General features: G+C 48.8%; 2 protein-coding genes across 8 annotated transcripts in view; one reads left to right on the top strand and one right to left on the bottom strand.

The window, feature by feature from the left end:
- The first annotated feature begins 90 nt into the window (after positions 1 to 90).
- C15H3orf86 (chromosome 15 C3orf86 homolog) lies at positions 91 to 5975 on the top strand. Of its 2 annotated transcripts, XM_078350060.1 has the most exons (3): positions 91 to 175; positions 2334 to 2465; positions 5292 to 5910. In XM_078350060.1, the coding sequence occupies exons 2-3, from the start codon at positions 2393 to 2395 to the stop codon at positions 5774 to 5776; spliced, it is 558 nt and encodes a 185-aa protein (XP_078206186.1). In that variant the 5' UTR covers positions 91 to 175; positions 2334 to 2392; the 3' UTR covers positions 5777 to 5910. The 2 variants fall into 2 exon arrangements, with proteins under 2 accessions (XP_078206186.1, NP_001417617.1); NM_001430688.1 differs by lacking the exons at positions 91 to 175; positions 2334 to 2465 and adding an exon at positions 3409 to 3476 and having other exon boundaries at positions 5292 to 5975.
- The window catches only part of TCAIM (T cell activation inhibitor, mitochondrial), an 86754-nt gene continuing 63352 nt past the window's right edge, over positions 1446 to 24847 (bottom strand). For 4 of the 6 annotated variants that reach the window (XM_002758259.7, XM_008981488.4, XM_008981490.5 and 1 more), the window contains one exon: positions 15308 to 17302. In XM_002758259.7, coding sequence (XP_002758305.1) covers positions 17062 to 17302 — 241 coding nt within the window. In that variant the 3' untranslated portion in view covers positions 15308 to 17061. Of the gene's footprint in view, positions 3789 to 15307; positions 17303 to 24847 lie in introns of those variants that run through there. The other 2 variants (XM_008981489.5, XM_017964833.4) reach the window with 2 other exon arrangements.

Raw genomic sequence — 24847 nt, 5'->3', positions numbered from 1 at the left:
CAGCCAATCACAGTACTCACTCTTGCTCTCCCAACAGCCTCTAAGGCAAATCCCTGGAGACTCCACCCACTGAGCCCCGCCCCTGGGGTTCTCTACGCAGTGAATTCGTGGACAAAAGGCCCTAGTTACTGTCAGCATAACTACATACTTCACTTTCACAAGTTGGCATGCCTGGGTGAGGGCAATTATTTTAGTCATATGAGCTTCGATTTCTGGGAGATTTAAGTCAATTTAGTTTTTGAGAGTGTTCTATATTTTAAGGGTGAATTTACATGTGCTATTTCATTTTATTTTATTTATTTTTGAGACAGGGTCTCGCTGTCACTCAGGCTGGAGTGCAGTGGCACGATCTTGGCTCACTGCAGCCTCCGCCTCCCAGGTTCAAGCGATTCTTGTACCTCAGTCTCCCTAGTAGCTGAGACTACTGGCGTGCGCCACCACGCCCAGCTAAGTTTTGTATTTTTGGTGTAGAGACTGGGTTTCACTATATTAGCCAGGCTGGTCTTGAACTCCTGACTTGAAACGATCCACCTGCTTCGGCCTCCCAAAATTCTGGGATTACAGGCATGAGCCACTATGCTCTGACAAAATTTTTTATTTTAAATAAGTTATGGAAATGATGAAAACATTTCATTTATAAAATAAATGTAGCTGGGCATGGTGGCACACGTCTGTAATCCTAGGTACTCGGGAGGCTGAGGCAGGAGAATTGCTTGAGTCCAGGAAGAGGAGGTTGCAGTGAGCTGAGATTGTGCCACTGTGCTCCAGCCTGGGCGACAGAGGGAGGCTCCATCTCAAAAAAAAATTAATAATAAAAAAATGAATCTAGGACATTTAGGAAGTCTGAATTATGAGAAATCTAATTTTGGTCTTGAACAAGTCAAAATATTGTACTAACATTTTTAAAAATGATAAACTAATAATTAAAGAGTGAATCATGCTAAGGTTTTCCTTTCTTTTGAAGTTGGTGTCTTTTTTTATGTCATAGAGAGTTTAAAAAGTTATTAGGGAAATACACCTTCTAGTGTCCATAAAAAGAAACATAGTTTAACAGTCTTTTTTTTTTAAGACAATTTAAACTTTATCTGAACTAAAAATTCCTAGAATATATGGATAACAGCTGAATGCAATTTTTGTTTAATCTTTCAAGTTTTCAAAAGAGGAAAAAAAGAGAGGAAGTGCGATAGAAAAAAATGAGAGGGAGCTGGCTTTAGACAAAGAATCATTTTTTCTCTGCAAAAAGAGGGATGAAAGTTTAAACATTTATACAATACGTACACGAGAGTGTCCTATACCTGGTTTCAACATAATTTCAGTTCGTGACAATTCTATCAAGCCAGATGACTTTTTAAAAGCCAGAATGTGTTAATCTCCAATGTATGGAAAGGAATGATGCCTCCCCTGTGAAACAAAATGATCTGTCATTTAGGCAAACCAGACAAAGATTTTCCTCAGGAGGGTTCTTTTATTCTGGGTATTCAGAGTCTCCTTAAGATGTTTAGCCCAATGTTGATGTTTGTACAATACAGTGATTTGCCAGCCAACATTTTTGTTTACCTGACATAGCGACAGTTTTGGACTTGAAGCCTTCCATAAAATATGGAAATGTCAGCATCTAAAGATGAGTGCTTGGCGCAGTGGCTCACGCCTGTAATCTCAGCATTTTGTGAGGCTGAGGTGGGCAGATCACCTGAGGTCAGGAGTTTGAGACCAGCCTGGCCAACATGGTGAAACCCCGTCTCTACTAAAAATACAGAAAATATCTGGGCGTGGTTGCCCATGCCTGTAATTCCAGCTACTCAGGAGGCTGAGGCAGGAGAAAATCGTTTGAACCCAGGAGGCAGAGGTTGCAGTGAGCCGAGATCAGATCACTGCACTCTAGCCTGGGCGACAGAGTGAGACTCCATCTAAAAAAAAAAAAAACCAAGAAAACCCAAAAAACAATAAAAAACAAAAAACAGATGCTCCTGAGAAAAAAGATGCTCCGATTTCATATTCGTGATAGCTTAAGAATATTTTACAGAGGCATTTTTTGAGTTCAAATCATACCAGTTGAAGACAGTAGACCATTGGACATTCAGAATTTTGCTTTGTTTTCGTTTTGTCTAAATCAGAGTTTCCCCGAAGTAATCACTATAATTCTAAACTATCCTTAGGGAAATTGTGCCAGTTAGAAAGTCATGCACAGGCATTAGCATTAGAAAAAATGTAAAGGGAGCCAGTTTCTTTTCTTCGGCCTGAAAGAAGACTCCATGGGAACTTCAGCGTGTCCACAGGTTGGTGCTTGTGTGACATTGCGTCTTGGAGCCAACCAAAGACTAATCGGTATTCAGGGTTGTCCAAGGCTTGGAAGACAAAGCCCTCAGAACACACTGATCACAAGCTGGATGCCATGGTGCGAGCAATAAGCTCTCAAGCTTGCCAATATTCACAGCAAGGGGATTTCCAGGATCAAGTGAAGGAAGGTAATGGAATGAGTTATAACTTCCTTGGGAAACTGCCCCTGTGTGGACCCAGCTGGAGAGGCCTTGGGGAGGAGGGGAAGAAGCACAACCAGCCTCACCAAAGCGCAGTGCTGGAGCAGGCTAGATGAGCCAGGGAGGGTATCCTTCACCTTAGCAATGGCCTCATGCTCAGGTCAGGCCTGCCGCAGTCTCTGGGAAGGCCCAAGGCTACTAGTGCCAGCGTGGGAAGGCTGCTGGTGGAGCGCCCAGGGGCTGGGAAGGTATTCATTTCTCACTCAGCTCCAGAAGCACTGTGGGCTGCCCCACATTGGGTGGGCACCACCAGGCAGGTAAGGAGAGGAAGAAGCCTGCTTGGGTGACCTGGGGCCAGCCCAGGAGGACGACCGTTCCATCTTCTGCCAGCACCGTGGGCTGGTTCCATGGGACACACAGCAGCTGCTGGGTCCACAGGCTGGGGAACCTGGTGAGGATTCAAGGTGTGCCTGGGATGGGCGGTCCCAGTGAGCAGTGGTGACATGGGGGGCAGCATCTAATTCTCAGGACATCAGGGTGTGAAGAGGGTGTGAGGCCCAGCAAACCAGACCCAGGGGAGTAGGGAGCAGATCGAGAGATGTTCCCAATCCAGGAAGCCCTGGCTTCCATCATGCTGAACACAAAACTACCCTCTCAGAGGACATCACCCCTTGTTTATAAATTCATATTCTAGAAAATCCCCAATGCTGTTTTTGGAGCCATGTGATATGACTGCCAGAAATCAGGCAGGGAAGGGAATGGCAGGTACACTTCCAGGTTGGGGGTGTCAGGCACTGTAACAGAGAGAGGACGGGGCAGGAGCCAGTGGGGAGCTTTCCTGCAGAATTCTGAGATTGCCAGGCAGAAGCTAGGCTGGGATAGGGTGGGAAATGCTTTACACAATAAAGATTAGATTACTAGGAGCCCCAGCCTTCTAATGCTCTCCCTGCTCTCTGAAGCTCCCTCCACAGACTCCTCCACCCCAGAACCTTCCAACAGGTAAGCTTCAAAGCCTTCCTACCTGTCCAGTTCCTTAGCTCCTGGCCAGCCCCTCACTGTTGAGCCCCTCAAGCCCCTGTTTCCAACCACCCTCACTCTGGGGATCCCTGCAAGTTGTGCTGACTCCCCCAAGGCCTTGTGGCCACCAGCGGATGCTGGGAAATCATCTCTGCCTGAGCAAATCAGAACTTCCTGTAGGATACAGGTGTCGGGATCCGCTTCCGGTTGAGTTGGTTGATATTCTGGGTAGCACACATTGAAGTTCCTCTGGACTGACAGTCATCGTGTCCATTCTAAAGAAGGTAGAGGAATCTGATGGAGAGAAAGTAGGAAGAGTCACCCAGACTTGCAGGCTGCCTCCTGTGCTGATCCTGAGAACGTGCTCACATGGCATATGTGTTTCTTTTTGTGGCCATTTGTAAGAATAGGAAATGACCTATTCTTACAAATGCCCGCAGGCGTGCTGCTTGATACAACACCCTTTATTTATTTATTTATTTATTTTTTTAGAGATGCGTTCACCCTCTGACATCCAGGCTGGATGGAGCATAGTGCTGCAATTAATTTCAGCTCACTGCAGCCTTGACTGCCCTGGGTTTAAGTGACTCTCCCATCTCACCTTCCCGAGTAGCTAGGACCAAGGTGCATGCCACCACCTGCAGCTAATTTATTTCTATTATTATCATTATTTATAGGGATGACTTCTCCCTATGTTGCCCAAGCTGGTCTGGAATTCCTGGGCTCAAGTGATCCTCCCACCTCCCAAATTGTTGGGATTACAAATATGAACCACCAAACCCAGCCACAGCACCCATTTACTCTCATACCACTGAAGTCCCTAAGTCAGCAAGCATGGGGCTTGGTACTCTGCTTAGAGTCTCATAAGATCGACATCAAGGTTTTGTCTTCCTTCAGCTTATATCGGGAGCTCTGGGAAAATCCACTTCCAGGCTCATTTTGTTGACACAGTTTCCATTAAGCCCCTTCCATTGTCAAGCCAGCAACAGTGGGTTGAGTCCTTCTCATGCTTAGAATCTCTCTGACTTCTCCTGCTGCATCTCTGTGATGCCTGTCAGAGAAAGCTCTCTGCTTTTTAGGGCTTAAGTGTTTAGATTGGGCCACTTGGATAATCCAGCATAATATTCCTAGTTTAAGGTCCATAATTTTAATTACATCTGCAGAATACCCTTTCGCCATATAGTGAAACACAGTTATGGGTTCCAAGGATTAGGGCAGGGCCATCTCTTTGGGGGACCATTCTGCTGACCACACATGGTCATGTTTCCATAAAATTTGCAAGTGATTTTTTTGGTCTTCTTTTGTATGAGAGTCTCCATCCTTCTCTTTATTGAAGACGGTTTTTCAAGGTATGGTTCATCATTGTTGCTTTACTTACAAAATGAATTTGAATGGCAATCATCATTTTATTAACGAATATAGTAAATTTAATTACGTAAAAAAGAGTGGAAAATATCGGGGACTATCGTACGTAACTATTTACATTCCATGAAATTGTTAGTATGCACACACATCTCTGAACTAGGTCAGGACATAAGTATACTTAGTATACTTGGTTAAAATAAAATATTTTTAAAAGACCATTTAAGGAAATGATCCTAGAATTCATCTGGAGCCTCCAGTTAGGCCTGTCCCTGTCCCAGGAAGGCTTAGAGCCCCTGGGGGAGACAGAGCGAGTCCCCTGGTGAGAGGTTCAGGCTGATGGAAGCCCCGGCCCCGGCAGTTCCCTCTGACCCTCCACCCCACGTATAGAGACTGGAAGGCTCACCCGTGTTGTCTCACTTTTTTACCTTTTAGGTATGTCTAGAAGTCAGTTTGGACAGGGGCAGAAACCTCTAGACAAGTTTTTCTGGGTGAACGAGATAAGTGGAGAAATCACCTACCCCCCGCAGAAGGCAGATGCACCTGCGGTTCCTCCTGAGAGACGGCAAGAGAGGCCCCCATCTCAGCCCAGGAGTGCGCAGGGGGCTCCTTGCAGTCCCCAGGGCCCGCCTGCACAGAGGCCTGCCCCTGCACCTCCACCTAAGGCTTCTCTGAAAGACTCGGGCACGAGAAAACCCCACCCATCTGTGCCGACCTGGGGCCGGGCCAAAGCCGGAGGAGGGAGGAGCCCCCCACCGTTCTCAGCAATCCCTGTCACCATCTCATCACCAGGAGGGACTCTGCCCGTACTTGGGCCCCTGGGACCAGCCCCTCAGCCACTGGTCTCCACCTTTCCTCTCAGCACTTCTGCCCCCTGGGCCTTCACCTACAAGCTGAAAAATGTCCCTACTAAGAAATAACTGGTTTTCGTTTTGAATCTTAAGAGAATTTGGCCACAGTCTTTAAGCACCTTTCTGAGCTACCTGTGGACAGAGCGGCCCCACCTGTACACCAGGCTCTGCAGGCCCCATCTGCCTTCCCGGAAGCGCAGGCCTCACCCCGGGGTCTCACAGAAATGCTCAGTGCTTTAAAGTCCAATACAGTTCTACTTTGATTTTGACATAACGTTCTCCAGAGCTTCCTTTCCCTTCCTTTGAAATAGCGAGCTGTCCTGGCATTTCACTCTTAATTCTTTGGGCTTCTGAGGTTGATGTCAAAGCAATATGAGTAGTTTCTAGCCAGCGCCTGGGGACCTCCTTGGGTGGGGATGGAAACAAGCCAGGATGACTGGGACCTGCAGGCCCAGGGTCCCTGGGACCCAGCCTCCGGCTTCCAGGCTTGGGGACAGCTCTCAGGGCAGGGAGGGGCTGGGGTCCTGCATGGAGCTCCCTTCTGAGGCAGCCTGAGGCTGGAGGAAGCCAGCAGGGGACACCACCCTTTTTGGCAGAGCCACCTGCTTCCTCAGCTCTGTGCTTTCTCTGGGCACTGCCTCTCGGCCCTCCAGGCATGGAGTGACTCAGGCAACATGGGAAGTGGCCTCCTCACAGACCTGGCCCTCCTGGATCAGGCTGGCCGAGGGCTGCAGGAAGTCCCAGGGGTGCAGGAGTGCGTCCTGGAGGAAGGACAGGCTTGGCCTGGGCACACAAAGTGACCTGGTTTGAGGAGGAGCTGCTGGAGAAGCTACTGGTGTCCCTGAACAGGTGCCAGGAGGCTCCAAGTTGTACTAGAGCAGCTCCAGGTAAAATGTGTCATCAGGATGGACTGTGAGTACCCCAGGAACACCAGAGAGGAGTGGCGCACGCAGAGCAACGTCAGGTCAGAAGCTGAAGCGCAGCCTGGCCAGCACCTCGGCGCCTTAGTCAGACTGGCAGCGCGTTCTCGGCTTTGCCAGTGGGGCACTGTGACCAGCCACATGGAGCTTGAGGTGCTGGGTATCAAGGAAGTGAACTTCTGAGGGCAAGGAAGAGCAGAGCTACCCAAAAGAGGAGACCCTGGTGCTCCTGGCTTATGGGTGTCTAACCACGGAGTCTTGGTGGAGAAACACCTGCCCTGCCCCTCAGCAGGCTGCACCAGCCCAGCCCTGGAATCATCACACCCACGTGCCTCCCAGATCTCATCTGATTCTTGGTCAGACCCAGGCCTCCAGGGCCCTTCATCCTAGGTGGGGCAGGTCAGAGGTCAAAGGTTAGGGTGACTCTGTGTCTCTTTCTGACTAGGGCTTCCAAGTTATTCCAGGAAATGGGCCCATGGAGGACCCTGACCCTTCTGAGAGTTCTCTGAGCTGGGGGCACGGGCCTGGGGTCCAGTCTCAAGTCGTCCACTATGTCCTGTGACCATGACAGGATTCTCCCTATCTTGGCCTCATTCTCCCTCCCTGCACAGTATGGGAGTGAGCGAGCCAGTCTGTCAAGCCTGCAACCTACAGTCTGTGACAAAACACTGGGAAAAAGAGGTGGCATGAGGGTCAGACCCAGGCTGGGGTCAGCTGTCCTGAACCTGGCTGCTTCTGAGGGTGGCAGAGGCCCTGCCCATCAGGCTCCACAGGGCGGTGGGTGCTCTGCCCTTGGGCCATCAGCTCCACAGGGGGGTGGGAAGACTGGTGTGCACTCCCTGTGCCCCTTGCAGGACGGCCTTAATGAAGTCCTTGGTGTCATTGCTGGTAGGGCTTCAGTACATCCAGCTGTGCATGGCAACGCAGCCAGCAAACAATGGAGACCAGGCCAGGCTGGAGGGCAGCGGGAGGGCCGGAGCCTGCGGGGTCATCTGGACCCTGGGCCTTGGAGGGAAAGGTTGCCAGGGCAGGGACTGTGGGTCTCTTGGGCAAGTGACTGGGACCAGGGCCTCCAATCCTAGAGCCCCAGCAAGTGTCATAGAGGTGCCCAGAGAGATATAAGCCTGGCCTGCAGCAGGAATCTGAGTTCACCTTCCGGTGGGGATCAGGGCTCAGTGTACACCAGCAGAGTCCCCAGGGCAACAAATCCCCTGCACAAGCCACCTAGAGCCCTTTTGGGACAGCATGGCTTAGTGCTCTGCCCTGGGGCCTGGCAGGGCCCCTTCTGCTGACAGCGGATGTATGAAAATACCTGGGCAGCAGTTTCCACCCATTTCCAAGACAGTTATCAGTTTGATCTCTCAGGGTGTCTAATCTGGAAAGGCAACTGGCAGTGGGCGTGGCCCCCTCACGTGGGCTCGGTGCCCTGTGCTGGATGACAAGGGTCTTGCAGTTAATTTCAGTAACTTTACCCCACGCTAGGGTATGTGAGTGTGTGGTAGAGAGAGGATAGGGGAGTGGAGGTGGGATGAGTAGGGATCTGTGAGGGATCTCATTCTTCCACTTTCTGAAAGATGAGGAGACTGAGGGTCAGAGTGGAGAGACCCTTTAGTCACACACCTGTGAAGAAAGGGGCTATTTGGTCATGAAATGCACATTCTGTCCCCAGTGGTAGGAGGAGTGGGAATTGGAGGGAATCTTGGGAAGTGTCCTTGGGGATCATAGACCATAGAGACAAAAGCAGTCAGGCCTGGGCAGGGAGGGTGCCCAGGTCACACATTCAGCAGTCTTGCTTCTGGGGGTTTGTTTTGAGACCCCTCTCAGGTGATCTAAACTTGCTACATTGTGGCTCTGATAGAGTGATGTTTTGAGTAAAGCCCAAATCTCAGGTTTTCATGTCTCCCAGGCAGAATTTGTGTTAGGGGGTGGTGTCCTGTTTGGGGCAGAGATGAGGGAAGGATGAAGGGGTTCTAGGTCTATATTAGTCCATTTTCATGCTGCTGATAAAGATATATCCAAGATTAGGTAATTTATAAAGAGAAAGAGGTTTATTGGACTCAGTTCCACGTGGCTGGGGAGGCCTCACAATCATGGTGGAAGGGAAAAGGCATGCCTTACATGGTAGCAGGCAAAGAGAGAGAGAGAGCCAAGTGAAAAGGGAAACCCTTTGTAAAAACATCAGATCTTGTGAGACTTACTCACTACCACAGAGCAGTATGGGGGAAACTGCTCCCGTGATGCAATTCTCTCCCACTCAGCGCCTCCCACAACACATGGGGATTATGGGAGTGACAATTCAAGATGAGATTTGGTTGGGGACACAGCCAGACCATATCAAGGTCATCTGAGGGTTGTGCCCTAAGGAGGTGATTCCTGGGGAAGAACTGAGTGTCCTGAGGCTGCCAGGTCTGCAGGAAGAGACACAGGGTCCGGCAGGGGCTATCCTGCAGGGACCATGTGGCCAGTGGGGGCTCAGTGGGGAGCCCCAGGAGCAGATTTCAGTTCCATTTGGAAGAGGTTTTGTTTGTTCAGAGCTGCACCCCACCTTGTGAGCCTCCTGTTAAGTGAGTGAGCTCTCCATCACTGCAGACATGCAAGCAGAGTCTGGGCAAGCCCTGCTAGGGCCTCCCAGGCTGCAGATGGCCACGGGTCCTACAGATCACACACTCCTACCAGGGCTGGGGGTGGCCTGAGCTAAGCACCCTCCCATCCAAGGGCATCCAGGTGCTGTCTCCCACCCCACAGCTGCTGGGTATGTGTTTTCAGGTGTGGCTAAAGGATGGGGCTTTCAGGAAGAGACCCAGTCCTCTGCCCCGGCCACACTATCTGCTCCCTCACCATCTCTAGTGCCTTCTGACTCAAGGACTGCTCACACATCTGCTCTTTCCCAGCTCCGCGCCTCTCCCCCAGTCACTCACATGGCTTATCCTGTGTGAAATATTCCCTCTTGCTCTCCTTTGCAGGCTTGGTGCCAAGGACAAGTCCCCCTGGGTTGGAGCTCCATGCAATGCAGTTGCAGAGTTTGTGTGCTTGGCTCTGAGGCACACTGGTGGGGCACAGGAGGAGCCACTGGCTCCTGAGGCATGAGGAGGGCATCCTGGAAGGCAGGAATAGCCCAAGCAAAGCTATGGAGGCTGGAAACGGAAACAGAGCAGGTCAGAGTGCTGGCCGGCCCAGCAGGCCCAGCTGCAGATATAGGAAGGAAGAGGTGAGATGGGAGTGGGAGGGCTTTAAGAGGCCCAGTGAGGGGCTGCAACTATTTCTTTTGTCCTGGGGAGCCACAGAGGGTCTTTGAGCAGGGAGTGCAGTTCTGAAGGTGTGAAGGGTGAGCAGGGGAGCGCTCTGTGGTCTGGGGCTGAGATGGTGTAGATATTTGCAGGGACAGGCCATTGCACAGGCAGATAGAGTAGGGGAGAGAGGACGGGACGCTGGGGCAGGGCTGACATGGAGACCTGGAGTGCTGGGTCGGGAGCAGGATGAAGAGGGCTGGGAGAGTCTCCTTGGCCTCTGTCCCCACACTTTTCTTGAACAGGACTTCTAGCAGCTCTGACACTGGGGCTCTGGCGGAGGAAAATACCGGTGTGGTTAGAACCTGATCTGGTCCTGGTCCTCTAAACACCTGTAGCCTACAGTGGGCCACAGACCACAGGCCTTTGAGTGGTCTTTGCCATGGGTGGGGGCTTTGCTAGGAAGCTGGTGTTTGGGTGCCTAATGGTGGCCAGAGAGGCCCTGGGACAGCGGGCCAGGAGCCAAAGACAAGCACCCTCAGCTTGGAACTGGGTCTTGTTCCCCCTGAAAATAAACTCAGCAGGGCAGGGAAGCTCACTTCCTGATGGTCTGCCAGAAACTGAGGTGCCTGCTACCTCCCATGACCCTTTCCCAGTGTGGCTTCCAATGCCTGCTGGGCCAAGCCAAGAGAAGACATTCAGAGGGCCCTCGACAAAGGATGTTAAGGCCCTCAGAGGGAGTGACTCCCCTGTGATCCCCAGGGCCCCTGTTCCTGCTCTGTGCCAGGTCTCTGTGGGCTAGAGCTTGCTTTAGTGACGGCCTGATGCTGAGCCATGCTCCCTGGGCCTGTGTGTCCCCAGGGGTGACCTAAATGGATGGGAGCCTGGGGTGAGGGGAGGGGAACCCAGGAACCCGGGTTACTCAGATACCAACCTCATGAGCAAAGGCAAGTGGCCCACGGGAGCCTGTCACAGCTCTCAGGCACACTGAGTGTGTGCGAAACAAGGCCAGAGACATCCTGATGTGCTCAGCTGGGTGGTCACTGAGGCCCTGAGATGTACTATGGTGACTTATTCACTTCCCAAGTGCTGGAATTATCCATATTCTAACTCTGGTGAGGCCTCTGATAGCCAGAAAATTCTGTCTTATACTGCCTTGCCTGCTTTGGCTTAAGCCAGTACTGGGGCAGCTGGCCAACCATTCAGGATGAAGGACACTCTAACCTTGGGCTGTTATGGGGAAGATGGCTTCATGGACATCCAACTTCTCTGCTGTCCCATTGCGGAGCTCACCTTTCCTCAAGGAAGTGGTTCTGGTCAGAACAGAGGGTTCCAGCCAACCCAGGTGAGGGCTTGGGACAGAGGTCCCCATTGAGTCCCAGATCTGGATGCGCTGGCCCTACAGATCAGGCAGTGGGGAGGGCCCTGGGCTGGGACACACCAGATGGCCCTGGCTGGCTCCTCTTACAATGATCCCTGGCCCTGGGTTTGAGGGACGTGGGAAGTACACACAACCCTGGCTCCGTCCAGTCCCTGTCACACACGTGACATTGCCTTGCTGGTCTGGTACACAGGGCCCTCTGTGTGGTTTCCCTGAACATGTGGCCTCCATCCTGTGGTGACCTCCCTGCCTGGGCTGTGCTAGGTGTGCAGTCATTAGTGAGCACAGTGTCGAGTTCTGGAGCCAGTAGGCCTTGATTTGGGGCCTGGCTTCTTCACTTCCTGGCAAGTGAAGCTGAAGATGGGGATGGGTGGGTAGTCCCTGCTCTGTGTCCACCCTGGAGGCTACAGCAAAGACTCCATGGAATAAGGAGTACATAAGGGGAGCCCAACCCTGGCTGAGGAGGGAAACAGATTCCTAGGGCTGGGGGCTTGCTGTACGCAGCCCTGTGGTGCTGAGACCACCTGGCCAAGAGGGTCATGGGAGGGTCATGGGCACCTTCAGTTTCCAGCAGACCACCAGGAAGCGAGCTTCCCTGCCCTGCTGAGTTTATTTTCCGGGGGAACAAGACCCAGTTCCAAGCTGAGGGTGCTTGTGTTTGGCTCCTGGCCCACTGTCCCAGGGCCCCTCTCTGGCCACCATTAGGCACCCGAACACCAGCTTCCTAGCAGAGCCCCCACCCATGCTCCTCCCTCCCCGTGCTGCTGAGAGGCTCTGTGGGCTCAGCGTGGGAGGCAAGGTGTCTGGAGCCCAGCCCTCAAGTTCCTCTGCCATCTGGGCAGAGTGAGTGGGTCTTGCCCTGACCCTCATAAATGGAGGGCTACCTGCTTCTCCGACCAAGGAGACTAGTTGGTGGGGGCAGCTCCTCCCTGTGCCCAGTGCCTATGCCATCTCCTGTTCCAGGCCCACATCGGGGAGAGGCCAGGTGAAGCAGCCTCAGGATGGGACATTGGTGTTGCCCCAAGGTTGCATGAAATGGGAGATGAGGGGGTGGCCAGATAAGCTGTGCCTCAAACCATGTGGAGCCAGACATTACTCTGTGAGCTGGAGAGTGTGACTGTGCGCTGCTTCTGACTGGGAAGGGACTGAGAGACACACCCAGAGCAGAACACTCTAGGGTTACTCTAGGGACAGTGGGCCACTAGAGTGAGAACTGCAGGGCCCAGTTCCTAATGGCCACTGGCTCTATTCCACACCTATGCACATCACCTCCCTCGATTTCACAGCAGAGCTCACATGCCACAGACACCCTCCTTTCAGCAGCCAGGCCACAAGTGTTGCCCACCTGTGCCTGTAGCACTCAGAAGGCTGAGGTGGGAGGATTGCTTGAGCCCCGGAAGCAGAGGTTGCAGGGAGGTAAGATTGCACCACTGCACTCCAGCCTGGGTGACAGAAGATCTCATCTCAAAACAAAACAACAACAAAAAATCCTGCACTTCTGGGTGGGGATAAAAGTGAGGCACCAAGGCTGGAACCTACGCAGACTGTCCCTGCTCCCAATCACACTGCCCCTCCTGAGGCATGTCTGCTGTCCTGCTGACCTAGAAGTCTCTGGCTCCTGCAGACCGCCAACAGTTCTAGGCCAGTGCCCATACTAGTGACAAATGAGAAAGTAAGAAATACCAACCGCCTCCCCCTCGTGAGGATTATGAGGGTGAAAATGTGATTGCCCTTTCAGTTTGGGCAGCACCCTATGCTGAGCCATTTTCTCCCAAATGAGGACTTTTTTTTGAGACAGGGTTTCACTCTGTCACCCAGGCTGGAGTACACTGGCACAATCATAGCTCTGGAATCTAGACCTCCTGGGCTCAAGTGATCCTCCTGCCTCAGCCTCCCTAGTAGCTGGGATTACGGGCACGTGTCACCATGCCTGGCTAATTTTTCTTATTTTTAATAGAGATGGGTCTCACTAGGTTGCTCAGGCTGATGGCGGGCACTTTGGGGCAGAGGTGTGCAAATGTTGCTTTGAGAATGACACTCCTAGGCACCTTTGTGGTCCCAGTGTGCCTGTGGCCTGGCTGGAGCAGAGGGAGAATGAGGCTTCCTGAGTAGATTAGCTGGTGGGAGGTGTGAGGGGCAAGGTGTGCCGGGATTCCCAGGGGAACAGTGGGAGCAGAGCTTCGGGGTGTTGCCCTGACCCAATCTGCACAGCCATTCTGTAGGAGCAAGTTGAGCCCTCCCAGCTGCTGCTCTGTTCATTCCTATCCTGCCAGGACTGACATGCCTGGCCACCCAGGGATCATCTAAGGTCCCTGTATGTCTCTGCTGTGATCCCACCCTCCTCCCAGATGGAGCAGTGCTGCTCTGAGGGCCCACGTGGTGGTGATTCTATCCTTGGTGCTGACCTCATGGTGGGCTTGCCCAGAACGGGAGGTGCTTCTGCCTGCTCAGATCCATCCAGCCCCTGGGACACCTGGATTCTAATCTCAGCTCTCCTGCCTGCAGCAGGCAGAAGGGCCTTGGACAAATCTCTTCCCTAGTTTGGGCCTCAGTCCTCCCATATGTAGTATCTGTCAGCTTAGGGAAAAAAAAATCCCTAAAATGCTCCGTAACAGTTCCCCATGAGGAAAAGGTTTTTTGTTTTGTTTTTGAGATGGAGTCTTGCTGTGTTGCCCAGGCTGGAGTGCAATGGCATGATCTCACTGCAACATCTGCCTCCTGGGTTCAAGTGATTCTCCTCTCTTAGCCTCCCAAGTAGTTGGGATTACAGGTGTGAACCACTGCACCTGGCCTGAGGGAAGGGTTTTTAGCAGCCAAGAGAACCAGGTTGTAGTAGCTGAGACTTGGGGAAAGTAGGGCCCCACAGCACCTAGGCAGGTCTCATCTATCTGGGGCACTGGCTGCTCCATTCCTTTCTTCTTGTGCTTGCCCAACTGCTATGGAATAAGGGGTACCCAGGCTGGTGGCCAAGGACCACCCATGTGAGCAGTCTGGCTTCCTGGGACAGACTTGCTCAGGGTGGCAAGAACCTCCAAGAACATGCCTTAGTGCCTTCTTTTATAGGTGGGGAGACTGAGGCCAAGTGAGGGGTGGGACTTGCACCCGGGGCCACTCAGCATCTGCAGCCACTGGGACTCCATATCAGGGTCATGTTTTACCCATGGGATGGAACCTGTTGTAACCCTGCCATGACAGAGGGTCCACTGTTGGGGTCTTTGGCCAGGTGGCACAGGTAGGGAGGTGGTCTTGGAACAGGGTGGGCACTTCATGGTTAGGCAGTGGCTCCCGTACCCTGGCCTGTGGGTAGGAAGCTGCCAGGACCATGGTCCCCTACAGAGGAGCCTTCAGCCTTGGGGCCCATCAGTCTCCATGGGACTCATTTGATCTGCTTGGTTTACTCCAGGGAAGCCTGGGCAGAATTCTCCAGGAAAGCTGGTGGTGGGGCAGCAGGCTCCATGAAAGAGGTCAAGTTAGTAAGGGGACGCAGGGGCATCAGGTTGCTGAGATGGTGACCTGAGCTGGAGGGGTTAGCTCCAGGGACCTCTGTCTGGGATGTACACTTACTCCCTAGAGATGCCAAGGTGAGCTGGCCTTGGAGATACCCCTGGTCCCTCTTGTCCCACCTGCCCACTTCTGAAAGCCCAACACCCTCTCATTAGCTCAGGGAGGCTGCCTGGAGGTGGAGTCCTTTAAGAGAAGGAGGAAGTAGGGCCTAGGAAGAACCTGTCCTGGGGACACATATGCCTTCCTGCCAGGATAGCCTGCGCAGGAGAGGGCAGGCCTGTTTCTTCCTTGGGACAGGCTGAGCCCTGAGCTGGAGCTCGGGTCCCTTTGGAGACCACTTCTCACCTGAGGCTTTGTAGAAACAGTGAGAGGGGTCTGCTCCTGTGCCAGCTTTCAGTGGGGGACAGAATTTTTCTTTCATGTTAGAGTGGGAGAGGAAGTCTGCCTGCTCAGATCTGTATATATGCTCAAATAGGCATATACAAGTACCAATTTCTTCTAATTTCCTGTTACACTGGAATATTTCTAAAACTACTAATAGTTGGGTAACAAGAAAAAAATTATCTGGTTGATGTAGATATTATTTATTATGTAATAGTTCTGAGACAAAATCCAATTCAAAACATATTACTGAGGATTCTATATTAGTGTATTTTAGAAATGCTACAACACAAACCTGATTTTCCAATACATTTTCTTACATAACATTTAAGGAATTTTTCACTATCATTATTTGGCTCTGGAAAATCTTCACAGGAGACATTTGTTACACTAGAAAACAAAACTGAAGTGTAGTTGTTACGCACGGTTAAAAGGGATGACGTACAAACTAGAATAATTACAAATCAGTGCTTCTTTTAAATACATATTTGAATGTAAACTTTTAAAATAATCAGTGTTTTAGATAAATATAAAACATACTTCAAGAACTGATTTTAATATCTCCTTTACTTTCTAATGCTCTTTAGAAAAAATTCCTTTCTGATTCATTCAGCAGCAAGAGCCCAAAATGGTGTTCCAAACCAGGATTCACCTTGTCCTCTTCCGAAATGATCTGAAGAGCTTTTGGATTGGTTAAAGATATTGCCAAAAGGAATCTTAGAATAAATCTCAGCTAAAAACACTGAATCCAGAGATCAGGTCTCTCGGCCATGCCAGAGTCACCATCAACCACTTGGGGTTAAATTACATTGCTATGAATGGAAGGTGACTCTGAGGGGCTTTAACCGTGCCGGGGCTGATGAAAGGGCTTCAAACATCAGCAAGAACAGTAAGATCATGGCTGAGAAGGGTGACAAGAAATCCTGAATGGTGTGAACCATTTTACACTTGATTCTATTTCCTAGAGCTCTTTGGGAAACAAGCAAGAATGTTCATGGATGGTGTGAGCCATGAAACAAATGGGTCACCTCGTTAAATGATTCAAAAACATTTCCTGTTGGTTTCATACTACCAACAGTTGAAATATTTTAATGGATAGGAGAAATTATGGGTTTCAAATTAAATTCTCTGTCACTGAAGATGTTTTAATAAACTGGTTATCAGACTGCGTATGACAATGTCAGTACCATATATTCAACCGCTTTCAGTCCTTCTAGTCTTTCTCTTGGCAAATTTGTGGTTATCTATTTTTTGCTACCTATGAATCACCTGTTTTGGACATTAACTGTCAATTACTGGCTGCAAAATACATGTGTGTGTATATACATGAGGTGTAACTATACCGGTGCATGTTGAATTGTAGACATGAGTTCTATTATTTCAGAGCTATCCTCTGACTCTGAGACCTGTTTATATTTACACACGTATACCTGTCCAGCCCTAACCCAACATTCATTCATATAAAAATATATGACTATTGTAGAATCTTTCACTTACCTATCACTAAAAATATGTTATTTCATTCTAACATCTTTTTATCTAGCCTTGCCAATCAACATCATAAGACTGGAATATAAAATATTTTTATTATTTATTTAAAATTATTATTATCTTTTGAGACAGGGTCTTGCTCTGTCGCTCAGGCTGGAGGGCAGTGGCTCACTGTAGCCTTGGCATCCTGGGCTCAAGTGATCCTCCTATCTTAGCCTCCCTAAGTAATTGGGACCACAGGCATGAGCCACCAAGCCTGGCTTATAAAACCTTTTTAAAATACATTTCCTAGCAGAAATTAATTTATTTTAAAAGTCTACTTTTAAAGCAGCAGTGAGAAACTTTGTTCTTATAATATGTAAATAATACTGTTATATCAAATTGTGGATTTAAACATTTTTAATTTAAGTTCCTTTCTTATCTCTTAAAAAAATAAAACAGATTTCTGTGTTATTTAATGGCTTCTCCATTCTTCCAATTCCAAGGAATACAAAGGTCTCCATCTTGCATAACAGAGTAAAAATGTGAAACACAGAGGTGCATCCCATGTAGGTAAGGCAGTGATTGTTCTAGAAGTCTCTTACAACAATCCACCATTTGCATACTAGAAATGCTGGGCTCTTTATATAACTTCTCCAGAGAAAATTTCTTTGTTGATGCCTGTATCAATTCATTTTCAATAACCTTTAACCTATTATATAGAGAATAAAAATATTGCCATAAGCTACAACCAAATAAATTAACACACAATGTAAACATAGTCTTACATACTGGGGCTATAACTGCACTCACAACACTGAAAATGCCACCCACAAAGGCCAAATTAAACATTTGGAAGGCATGCTGAAAGTCATCATGCATTAAATCTTTTGAGTTACTGCCATGTGAATCTCTAGAAGTATTTGTTCATCTTTTTAGCAGTAAAGGGCTAAAAATAACATAAAATTTAAAAAGCTCTTATATTGCCTTACCTAGAAGCTGTTAGTGACTGACGAAAGCAGAAAACAAATATAAAACCTCTAGCGTTAGGAGCCACCTAAAGTTTTACTCTTGGGCAGTAATGCCATCTAAAGATTTCCCAGATAAACGGCAGGCTCACAGCAAACCAGGATCCTGAGGACAGGAGCTCTTCACTCTGACTCTCCTATCTTACCAGCCCCCTGTCTGTTCCCTTCCTCTGCCTGAGGTTACAACCCTTTTATTCCATCAGGTGCTTCAGTTCAGGTCTACAAAGTATACGACTCTAGGCAGAACTCAGAGTCTCAAATACTTTCTCCCACAGGTGGCAAGTGCCTAGGGATATGGTGCTTTGGTAGGTGAATTCAATGTGCTACATCTAGACCAACACGTGAGTTACTCAGCAAGTCCATTTAACAAAGTGAGTCAAGCAAAACTGCCATGGTCATGTCCATGAACCGGTCTATTTTAAATACTTCCTTGGTTTAAGATGTCCAAATAGTTTATATTTAACCACCCTTAAACTCTGCATAGAAAAGTAGGTACTATAAAATTTCCATAAACTAGACAGTAAAAAACAGAAATGGTCATAGCAGTTAGTTATCCTGGCCTATAATACGAAATCCCTTCCTCTAACAATACCCTGATCACTTCTCAAGTGCTGCTTGCTTTTTTGTAAGATTCCTTCCCTACGCAGTGCTGCTTAGAGACTTAAGAAAGACAGACGAAAGTCAGGACTGATGGTTCTGAAAATGCCCCAGCTGGGCCTGCTTCTAATCTCTGCAGGATGAGACAGGAAGAGCTCTTAAACTTCTATCAATAGCAGGGGATGAGGAACTTTTTCTGTAAAGGGATTTTTCACTTGTCAGGAAAAGCGATACTAACAACTAGGCCTAGAAATGAAAAGCCTTGCAGTGTGACCTTGTTGCTGCATAGTTCTCCAACAGCACATCTTTAAAATCTGGGCAAGACTCTCATTCTCATTGCTTTCAGGAGAAGCCTACAGCCTCATCCCCGAGTTTCCCAGACTCATGGGTCACAAGCTTTCTATCAGGAGAATCCATCAGTTCTTCTAGGGTATAATCTTAGAGAAGCATCTAGTCCTGAGAAGGCAGCCCTTGGTAAGGTTCCCCAGGGCTGTCCTCTCAACAGAAAAATAACTTGTATCAGCCTCTCCTCATCCTTGGATGCCTCTGCAGTCTGCAGGAGATTAATTTTTTTTTTTTTTCTGAGACGGAGTCTCACTCTGTTACCCAGGCTGGAGTGCAGTGGCACGATCTTGGCTCACTGCAACTTCTGTCTCCCAGGTTCAAGTGAGTCTCCTGCCTCAGCCTCCCAAGTAGCTGGCATTACATGCATGCACCACCATGCCAGCTATTTTTGTATTTTTAGTAGGAACGGGGTTTTGCCATGTTGGCCATGCTGGTCTTCAACTCCTGACCTCAGGTGATCTGCCCTCCTTGGCCCCCGCAAAGTGCTGGGATTACAGGCGTGAACCACTGTGCCCAGTTTAGGAAATATTTACAATACTTTTAAAAATTATTTTTAAATTTTCCTTATAATTTATTTGCTTTATTATATTAATACTTGAGAGAGAGAGAGAAGAGACAGGCTGAGAACACACAAGAGAAACACTGCAACGTGGGTGTCTGTGTGAGTACAGGGATTGTGGAACAGGCCTGGAGCCAGAACTGAACTTCTGTTCTGTTGGTGAGAAGTTTTCTTCCAAAGTTAAAAAATAGGCCACACATTTCCTAGGGGGAAACGAACCTCCTTTCTCTTAACAAAAGTTATATTTTAAAAATGTATTTATTACTTATTTATATTATTTTTACAGATAGGGTCTTACTCTGTTGCCCAGACTGGAGTGCAGTCATTGCAGCCTTGCCCTCCTAGGCTCAAGCGAAGCTCCCACCTCAGCCTCCTGAGTAGCTGGGACCGCAGATGCACACACACATACTTGGCTAATTTTAAACTTGTCTGTAGAGACAGGGTTCCCCTGTTGCCCTGGCTGGTCTTGACCTCCTGGCCTCAACTACCTCAGCCTCCCAGAGTACTAAGATTACAGGTGTGAGCCACTGCACCCAGCCTATTTTCTAACATACATATTTTAAAACGCTAAGTTTAACGATTCTACATTTAACATCAGAATGTGAGTTCCACAAGGGTATTTGTCCTGTTTGCCTGTATCAGCACTAGTGACTTTTTACAGTGCTTGTAGGCATGTAAGTACTCATTAAATATTAGTTGAATGAATAAATGAACATTTTTTAAACGGTTATTTTTCATTTTTCTTTTTGAGACAGAGTCTCACTCTGTTGTCCAGGCTGGAGTGCAGTGGCATAATCTCTGCTCACTGCAACCTCCGCCTCCTGGATTCAAGCAATTCTCCTACCTCAGCCTCCTGAGTAGCTGTGACTACAGGCGCCCACCACCATGCCAGGGTAATTTGTGTATTTTTAGTAAAGATGGGGTTCACCATGTTGGCCAAGCTGGTCTCAAACTCCTGACCTCAGGTGATCCACCCACCTCAGCCTCCCGAAGAGCTGGGATTACAGGTGTGAGTCACTGCACCTGGCCTTGAGGTAGGGTCTTGCTGTTGCTCAGGCTGGAGTACAGGGGCGTGACCGTGCTTCACTGGAGCCTTGACCACCCAGGCTTAAGCAAACCTCTTGCCTCAGCTTCCCAAGTAGCTGAAGCTACAGGTGCACACCACCATACCCAGCTAATTTTTACATTTTTTGTAGAGATGAGGTCTCACCATATTGCCCAGGCTGGTCTTCAGCTCCAGGGCTCAAGTAATCCTCCTGCCTCAGTCTCCCAAAGTGCTGGGATTATAGGTGTGAGCCACCATGTCTGGTCTTTAGTCACTGTTTCTACTACATGCCAGTATCAGAACTATTTAAACATTCTTTTATTACTGTATATTTGATTGTTTCCAACTTATCGAAGTGATTTTAAAATTTGAAATATATGATATAGAATAAAAGGAAACATCTGAGTGGGTTACTATAAAAACATAAAGGAGAGTCCCTGCTAGAGAGAGGTGGTTGATTCTCAGGCACAGGTTACACTGGATTATTACTACCCTACAGAAAAACTATGAACTAGCTTATCACCAGCCTCCAAAGGACTAGGGGTTCCACAGGCAGCAAACACCGTCCACATGCCAGCCAGGCAATGCTAAGAGACAGGAGCTACAAGTCATACAGTCTTGGGATGGGCATGTGGGTTGTACATACTAGCTTAGAATAGTGTGGGTATTTTTTCCTTTTTTTTTTTGAGACGGAGTTTTGCTCTTGTTTACCCAGGCTGGAGTGCAATGGCGTGACCTCGGCTCGATCTTGGCTCACCACAACCTCTGCCTCCTGGGTTCAGGCAATTCTCCTGCCTCAGCCTCCTGAGTAGCTGGGATTACAGGCACGCGCCACCATGCCCAGCTAATTTTTTGTATTTTTAGTAGAGACGGGGTTTCACCATGTTGACCAGGATGGTCTCAATCTCTTGACCTCGTGATCCACCCGCCTTGGCCTCCCAAAGTGCTGGGATTATAGGCGTGAGCCACTGCGCCGGCCATTTTTTCCTTTTTTTAACTGTTCAGCAAGCTGAGGGTGATGCAGAGCTACTGAGAGGACCCTGTGGGTATGTGTGGCCTCTAGTTCCCTTTCTCTTGAACTAGAACAGCTGAGAGCTTTAATCTTATCAGGTTGATGCAAAAGTAATTGCAGTTTTTGCCATTTTTTTAACGAACTGAAACTTAAGAATCCACCTTGTAAGTTAAAAAGTATCTGAAAACAACTCTCTAAGAACATGCTTCATCAAAGGAAAGAAGTTAGTCTTCATCACTACCCTGCAAATATAATGAAGGTGTCTTACTAGGGCAGTGACAGCAGAGTAAAGAAAGGGGAGACTCCAAAGCGGAGGAGAGGCTCCTGGGCCCAGAGTCAGGGCGCCATGGTGATGACTGAGCAGGAAGGGAGGCTGGGACCAGCAACAAGTGCTTCCTCTTCTTGGGCACTAAATATAGGGATGAGGACTCTGGGGCCCAGAGCCAGAAAGAGGCTAAGGAAGCAGGTGAAAGGTCAACGGGTATTTCTTGAAGGACCCCTGTGTGCCAGGCACCCATCCCAGCTGGGCACAAAATAGACTGAATTCTGCCCTCAGCAGGTTTACCTTCTGTTGGGGGAGAGAGAGAATACATTAAGGAGGAAAGAGCAAATTTGCCGAGGTGGATAGAGAAAGGCACGCCAGCTGAGATGGAGAGGAAAGTGCAGCAGAGGGTAGGGGCTCCATGCTGCGAGTTGTGTGGCCAGAGAAGGCGGACTGTGAGCAGGGCCTGAGGAAGCTGAGATTTCTGAGGAAGGAGTGCCCCAGGCTGGGGGAAAGCACACAGGCCCAGGAGTGGATACACACCCAGAGTGCTCGAGGAGGGTAAAAAGGCTGGAGCAGAATGAGTGAGAGGAGAGTCCCAGTAGCTAAGCTGAGAGAAGCAGAGGAGAGGGCAGGCAGAGGGCCTTGTGGGCACTAGGCAGAGGAGTGACAGCTCCAACTAGCTTCCCACTTCTGCTCAGAGAACAGTCCACTTTGGGTCGAGGAGGTGCTGAGTGTGGAAGCCTGAAGACCAGACAAGGGGCCATCAAAAAATGATGGAGGCTCAGACCAGGTACAGCAGGAAAGGAAAGCAGCGGTGAGTTTTTTTCCAGGTGTGTTCTGAAAGGTGGACCGGAGTCAGGAGTGAGATGGGAGATGAATCAAGATGACTCATGCGTTTTTATTCGCCTGAGCAACTGACAGGATGGAACATTCAGAAATTGACCTATTTGAATTTTATTTCTTTTCAGTTTTCTTTTTTTTTCGAGATGGAGTTTTGCTCTTGTTACCCAGGCTGGAGTGCAATGGCGCGATCTCGGCTCACCGCAACCTCTGCCTCCTGGGTTCAGGCAATTCTCCTGCCTGAGCCTCCTGAGTAGCTGGGATTACAGGCACGTGCCACCATGCTAATTTTTTGTATTTTTAGTAGAGACGGGGTTTCACCATGTTGACCAGGATGGTCTCGATCTCTTGACCTCGTGATCCACCCGCCTCGGCCTCCCAAAGTGCTGGGATTACAGGCGTGAGCCACCGTGCCCGGCCCTCAGTTTTCTTTCTCACAGTCTAGTAGCATTACTCTAAAGCTATAAAATGGCCATAGAGAAAAACAGGAAAAGCAGCCGATAGGGTACAGCAAACAAAATAATCAGTCCGAATGATGAACAGTTGGCTAGAATTGCCTTGAGGGTTAAAGCAGATGTAAAATTTAGAAAAGAAATAGCAGGAACAAGTACTTAATAACCAATCAAGTGGTAGGATGTGGTAGGATCTGGCCTACTGAGTTGTCATCAGGTCCATAAGGAAAAAAAAGGGATGCTGCTCCTTCATTTATTTTATACATAAAATTATCCCACTGTCTCGTGCTAAAAGGATGGCTTTGGCAGTTGCCGTCTCTTCTCTCTCCTTATTTATTTTTCAGAGATGGAGTCTCACTCTGTCGCCCAGGTTGGAGTACAGTGGCCTGATCTCAGCTCATTGCAACCTCCGCCTCCTGAGTTCAAGTGTTTCTCCTGCCTCAGCCTCCTGAGTAGCTGGAATTACAGGTGTGTGCCAGCACGCCCAGCTAAGTTTTGTATTTTTAGTGGAGACAGGGTTTTGCATGTTGGCCAGGCTGGTCTCAAACTCCTGACCTCAAGTGATCCTCCTACCTCGGCCTCCCAAAGTGTTGGGATTACAGGTGTGAGCCACCGCACCCAGCCTCTCTCTATATTTAAAATTCCTGGCTTTTTAAATGAGCACTTTGTGGAAACTGAGCCTCACATAAACGGTAAGGCAGAAGAACTGCTTTCACTAGCACCCTGCTAAAAAACCTGGTCCCATAACCCTGTCTTCTCTCCTTGAAACGTCCCTCCATGGAAATGTGCAATGGCATCCTCTCCAGCTTCCATCCGTTCCATGCCATTGCTTTTCCTTGTCCTCTGTGCTCCCAGAGTGTCAGCTTTAGCTCTTCCCACTTGACTGTGCTCCAGTGACCACTGACAAATTTACATCACTCACATCTCCTACTAAATAATTCCAGGAGGCAGATACCATGTGTGAGTCTTGCTATCAATGGCACTGATCTCAGCTTTGGGTACATAACAGTCATAGTAAATGCTGGCTAAGTAAATGATCTAATTTCTTCACAAGTGATACATAAAACATTATCAAGCACTATCTTACCACCTACAAAATAGTAAACTGTTCGCTATAATAGGACTCCTTCAAAGACACAAACAACATAAAAACAACACTGCTTAGGAACTAAAATGATACATGTATTTTTTTGAGACAGGATTTTATTATGTCACCCAGGCTCGAGTGCAGGGGTGTGATCACAGCTTACTTCACCCTTAACCACCTGGGCTCAATCAATCCTCCTCCCTAGCTGGGATACAAGCTTGTGCCATCATGCCTGGCTAATTTTTTTCCTCACCATATTGCCCAAGGTTTCACCATGTTGCCTAGCCTGGTCTTGAACTCCTGGGCTCAAGTGATCCTCTCATCTCGGCCTCCCAAAGTGCTGAGATTATAGGCTTGAGCCACTGTGCTTGGTCTAAAATGATTTTTTACTTTAAGTTTTCTTCACAACTTAACTAAAATGCAGATAAAGTTTTCTTTATATCAATAGTTAAAAGGTTTAGTTATTTATTATTTATTTTTTAAGAGACAGAGTCTAACTCTCTCGCCCAGGCTGGAGCGTAGTGGTGTGATCTTGCCTCACTACAACCTCCCCACCTCCTGGGTTCTAGCAATTCTCCTGCCTCAGTCTCCCGAGTAGCTGGGACTACAGGCACATGCTGCCAGCCTGGCTAATTTTGTTTGTATTTTAATAGAGACAGGGTTTCACCGTGCTGCCAAGACTGGTCTCAAACTCCTGAGCTCAGGCAATCCACCCACCTTGGCCTCCCAAAGTGCTAGGATTACAGGCGTAAGCCACTGAGCCTGGCCTTTTTTTTCTTTTTCTGAGACTGCGTCTAACTCTTTCGCCCAGGCTAGAGTGCAGTGGCGTAATCTCGGCTCACTGCAACCTCCGCCTCCCGGGTTCAAGCCATTCTCCTGCCTCAGCCTCCTGAGTAGCTGGGACTACAGGTGACTGCCACAACACCTGGATAATTTTTGTATTTTTAGTAGAGATGGGGTTTCACCATGTTGGCCAGGCTGATCTCAAACTCCTGACTTCAAGTGATCTGCCTACCTTGGCCTCCTA

This window comes from Callithrix jacchus, chromosome 15 (assembly GCF_049354715.1).
Source record: "Callithrix jacchus isolate 240 chromosome 15, calJac240_pri, whole genome shotgun sequence".
NCBI classification, from domain to species: Eukaryota; Metazoa; Chordata; class Mammalia; order Primates; family Cebidae; genus Callithrix; species Callithrix jacchus.
Note: the sequence above shows the minus strand (reverse complement) of the source record. Positions and strands in the feature narration are given on the sequence as shown.

Excerpts from the sequence above, each read along its gene's own strand:
- C15H3orf86 (XM_078350060.1), top strand. The coding sequence starts at position 2,393 with ATGGTGCGAGCAATAAGCTCTCAAGCTTGCCAATATTCACAGCAAGGG. Across the intron at positions 2,466-5,291 it reads CCAGGATCAAGTGAAGGAAG|GTATGTCTAGAAGTCAGTTT; the intron begins GTAATGGAATGA and ends TTTACCTTTTAG.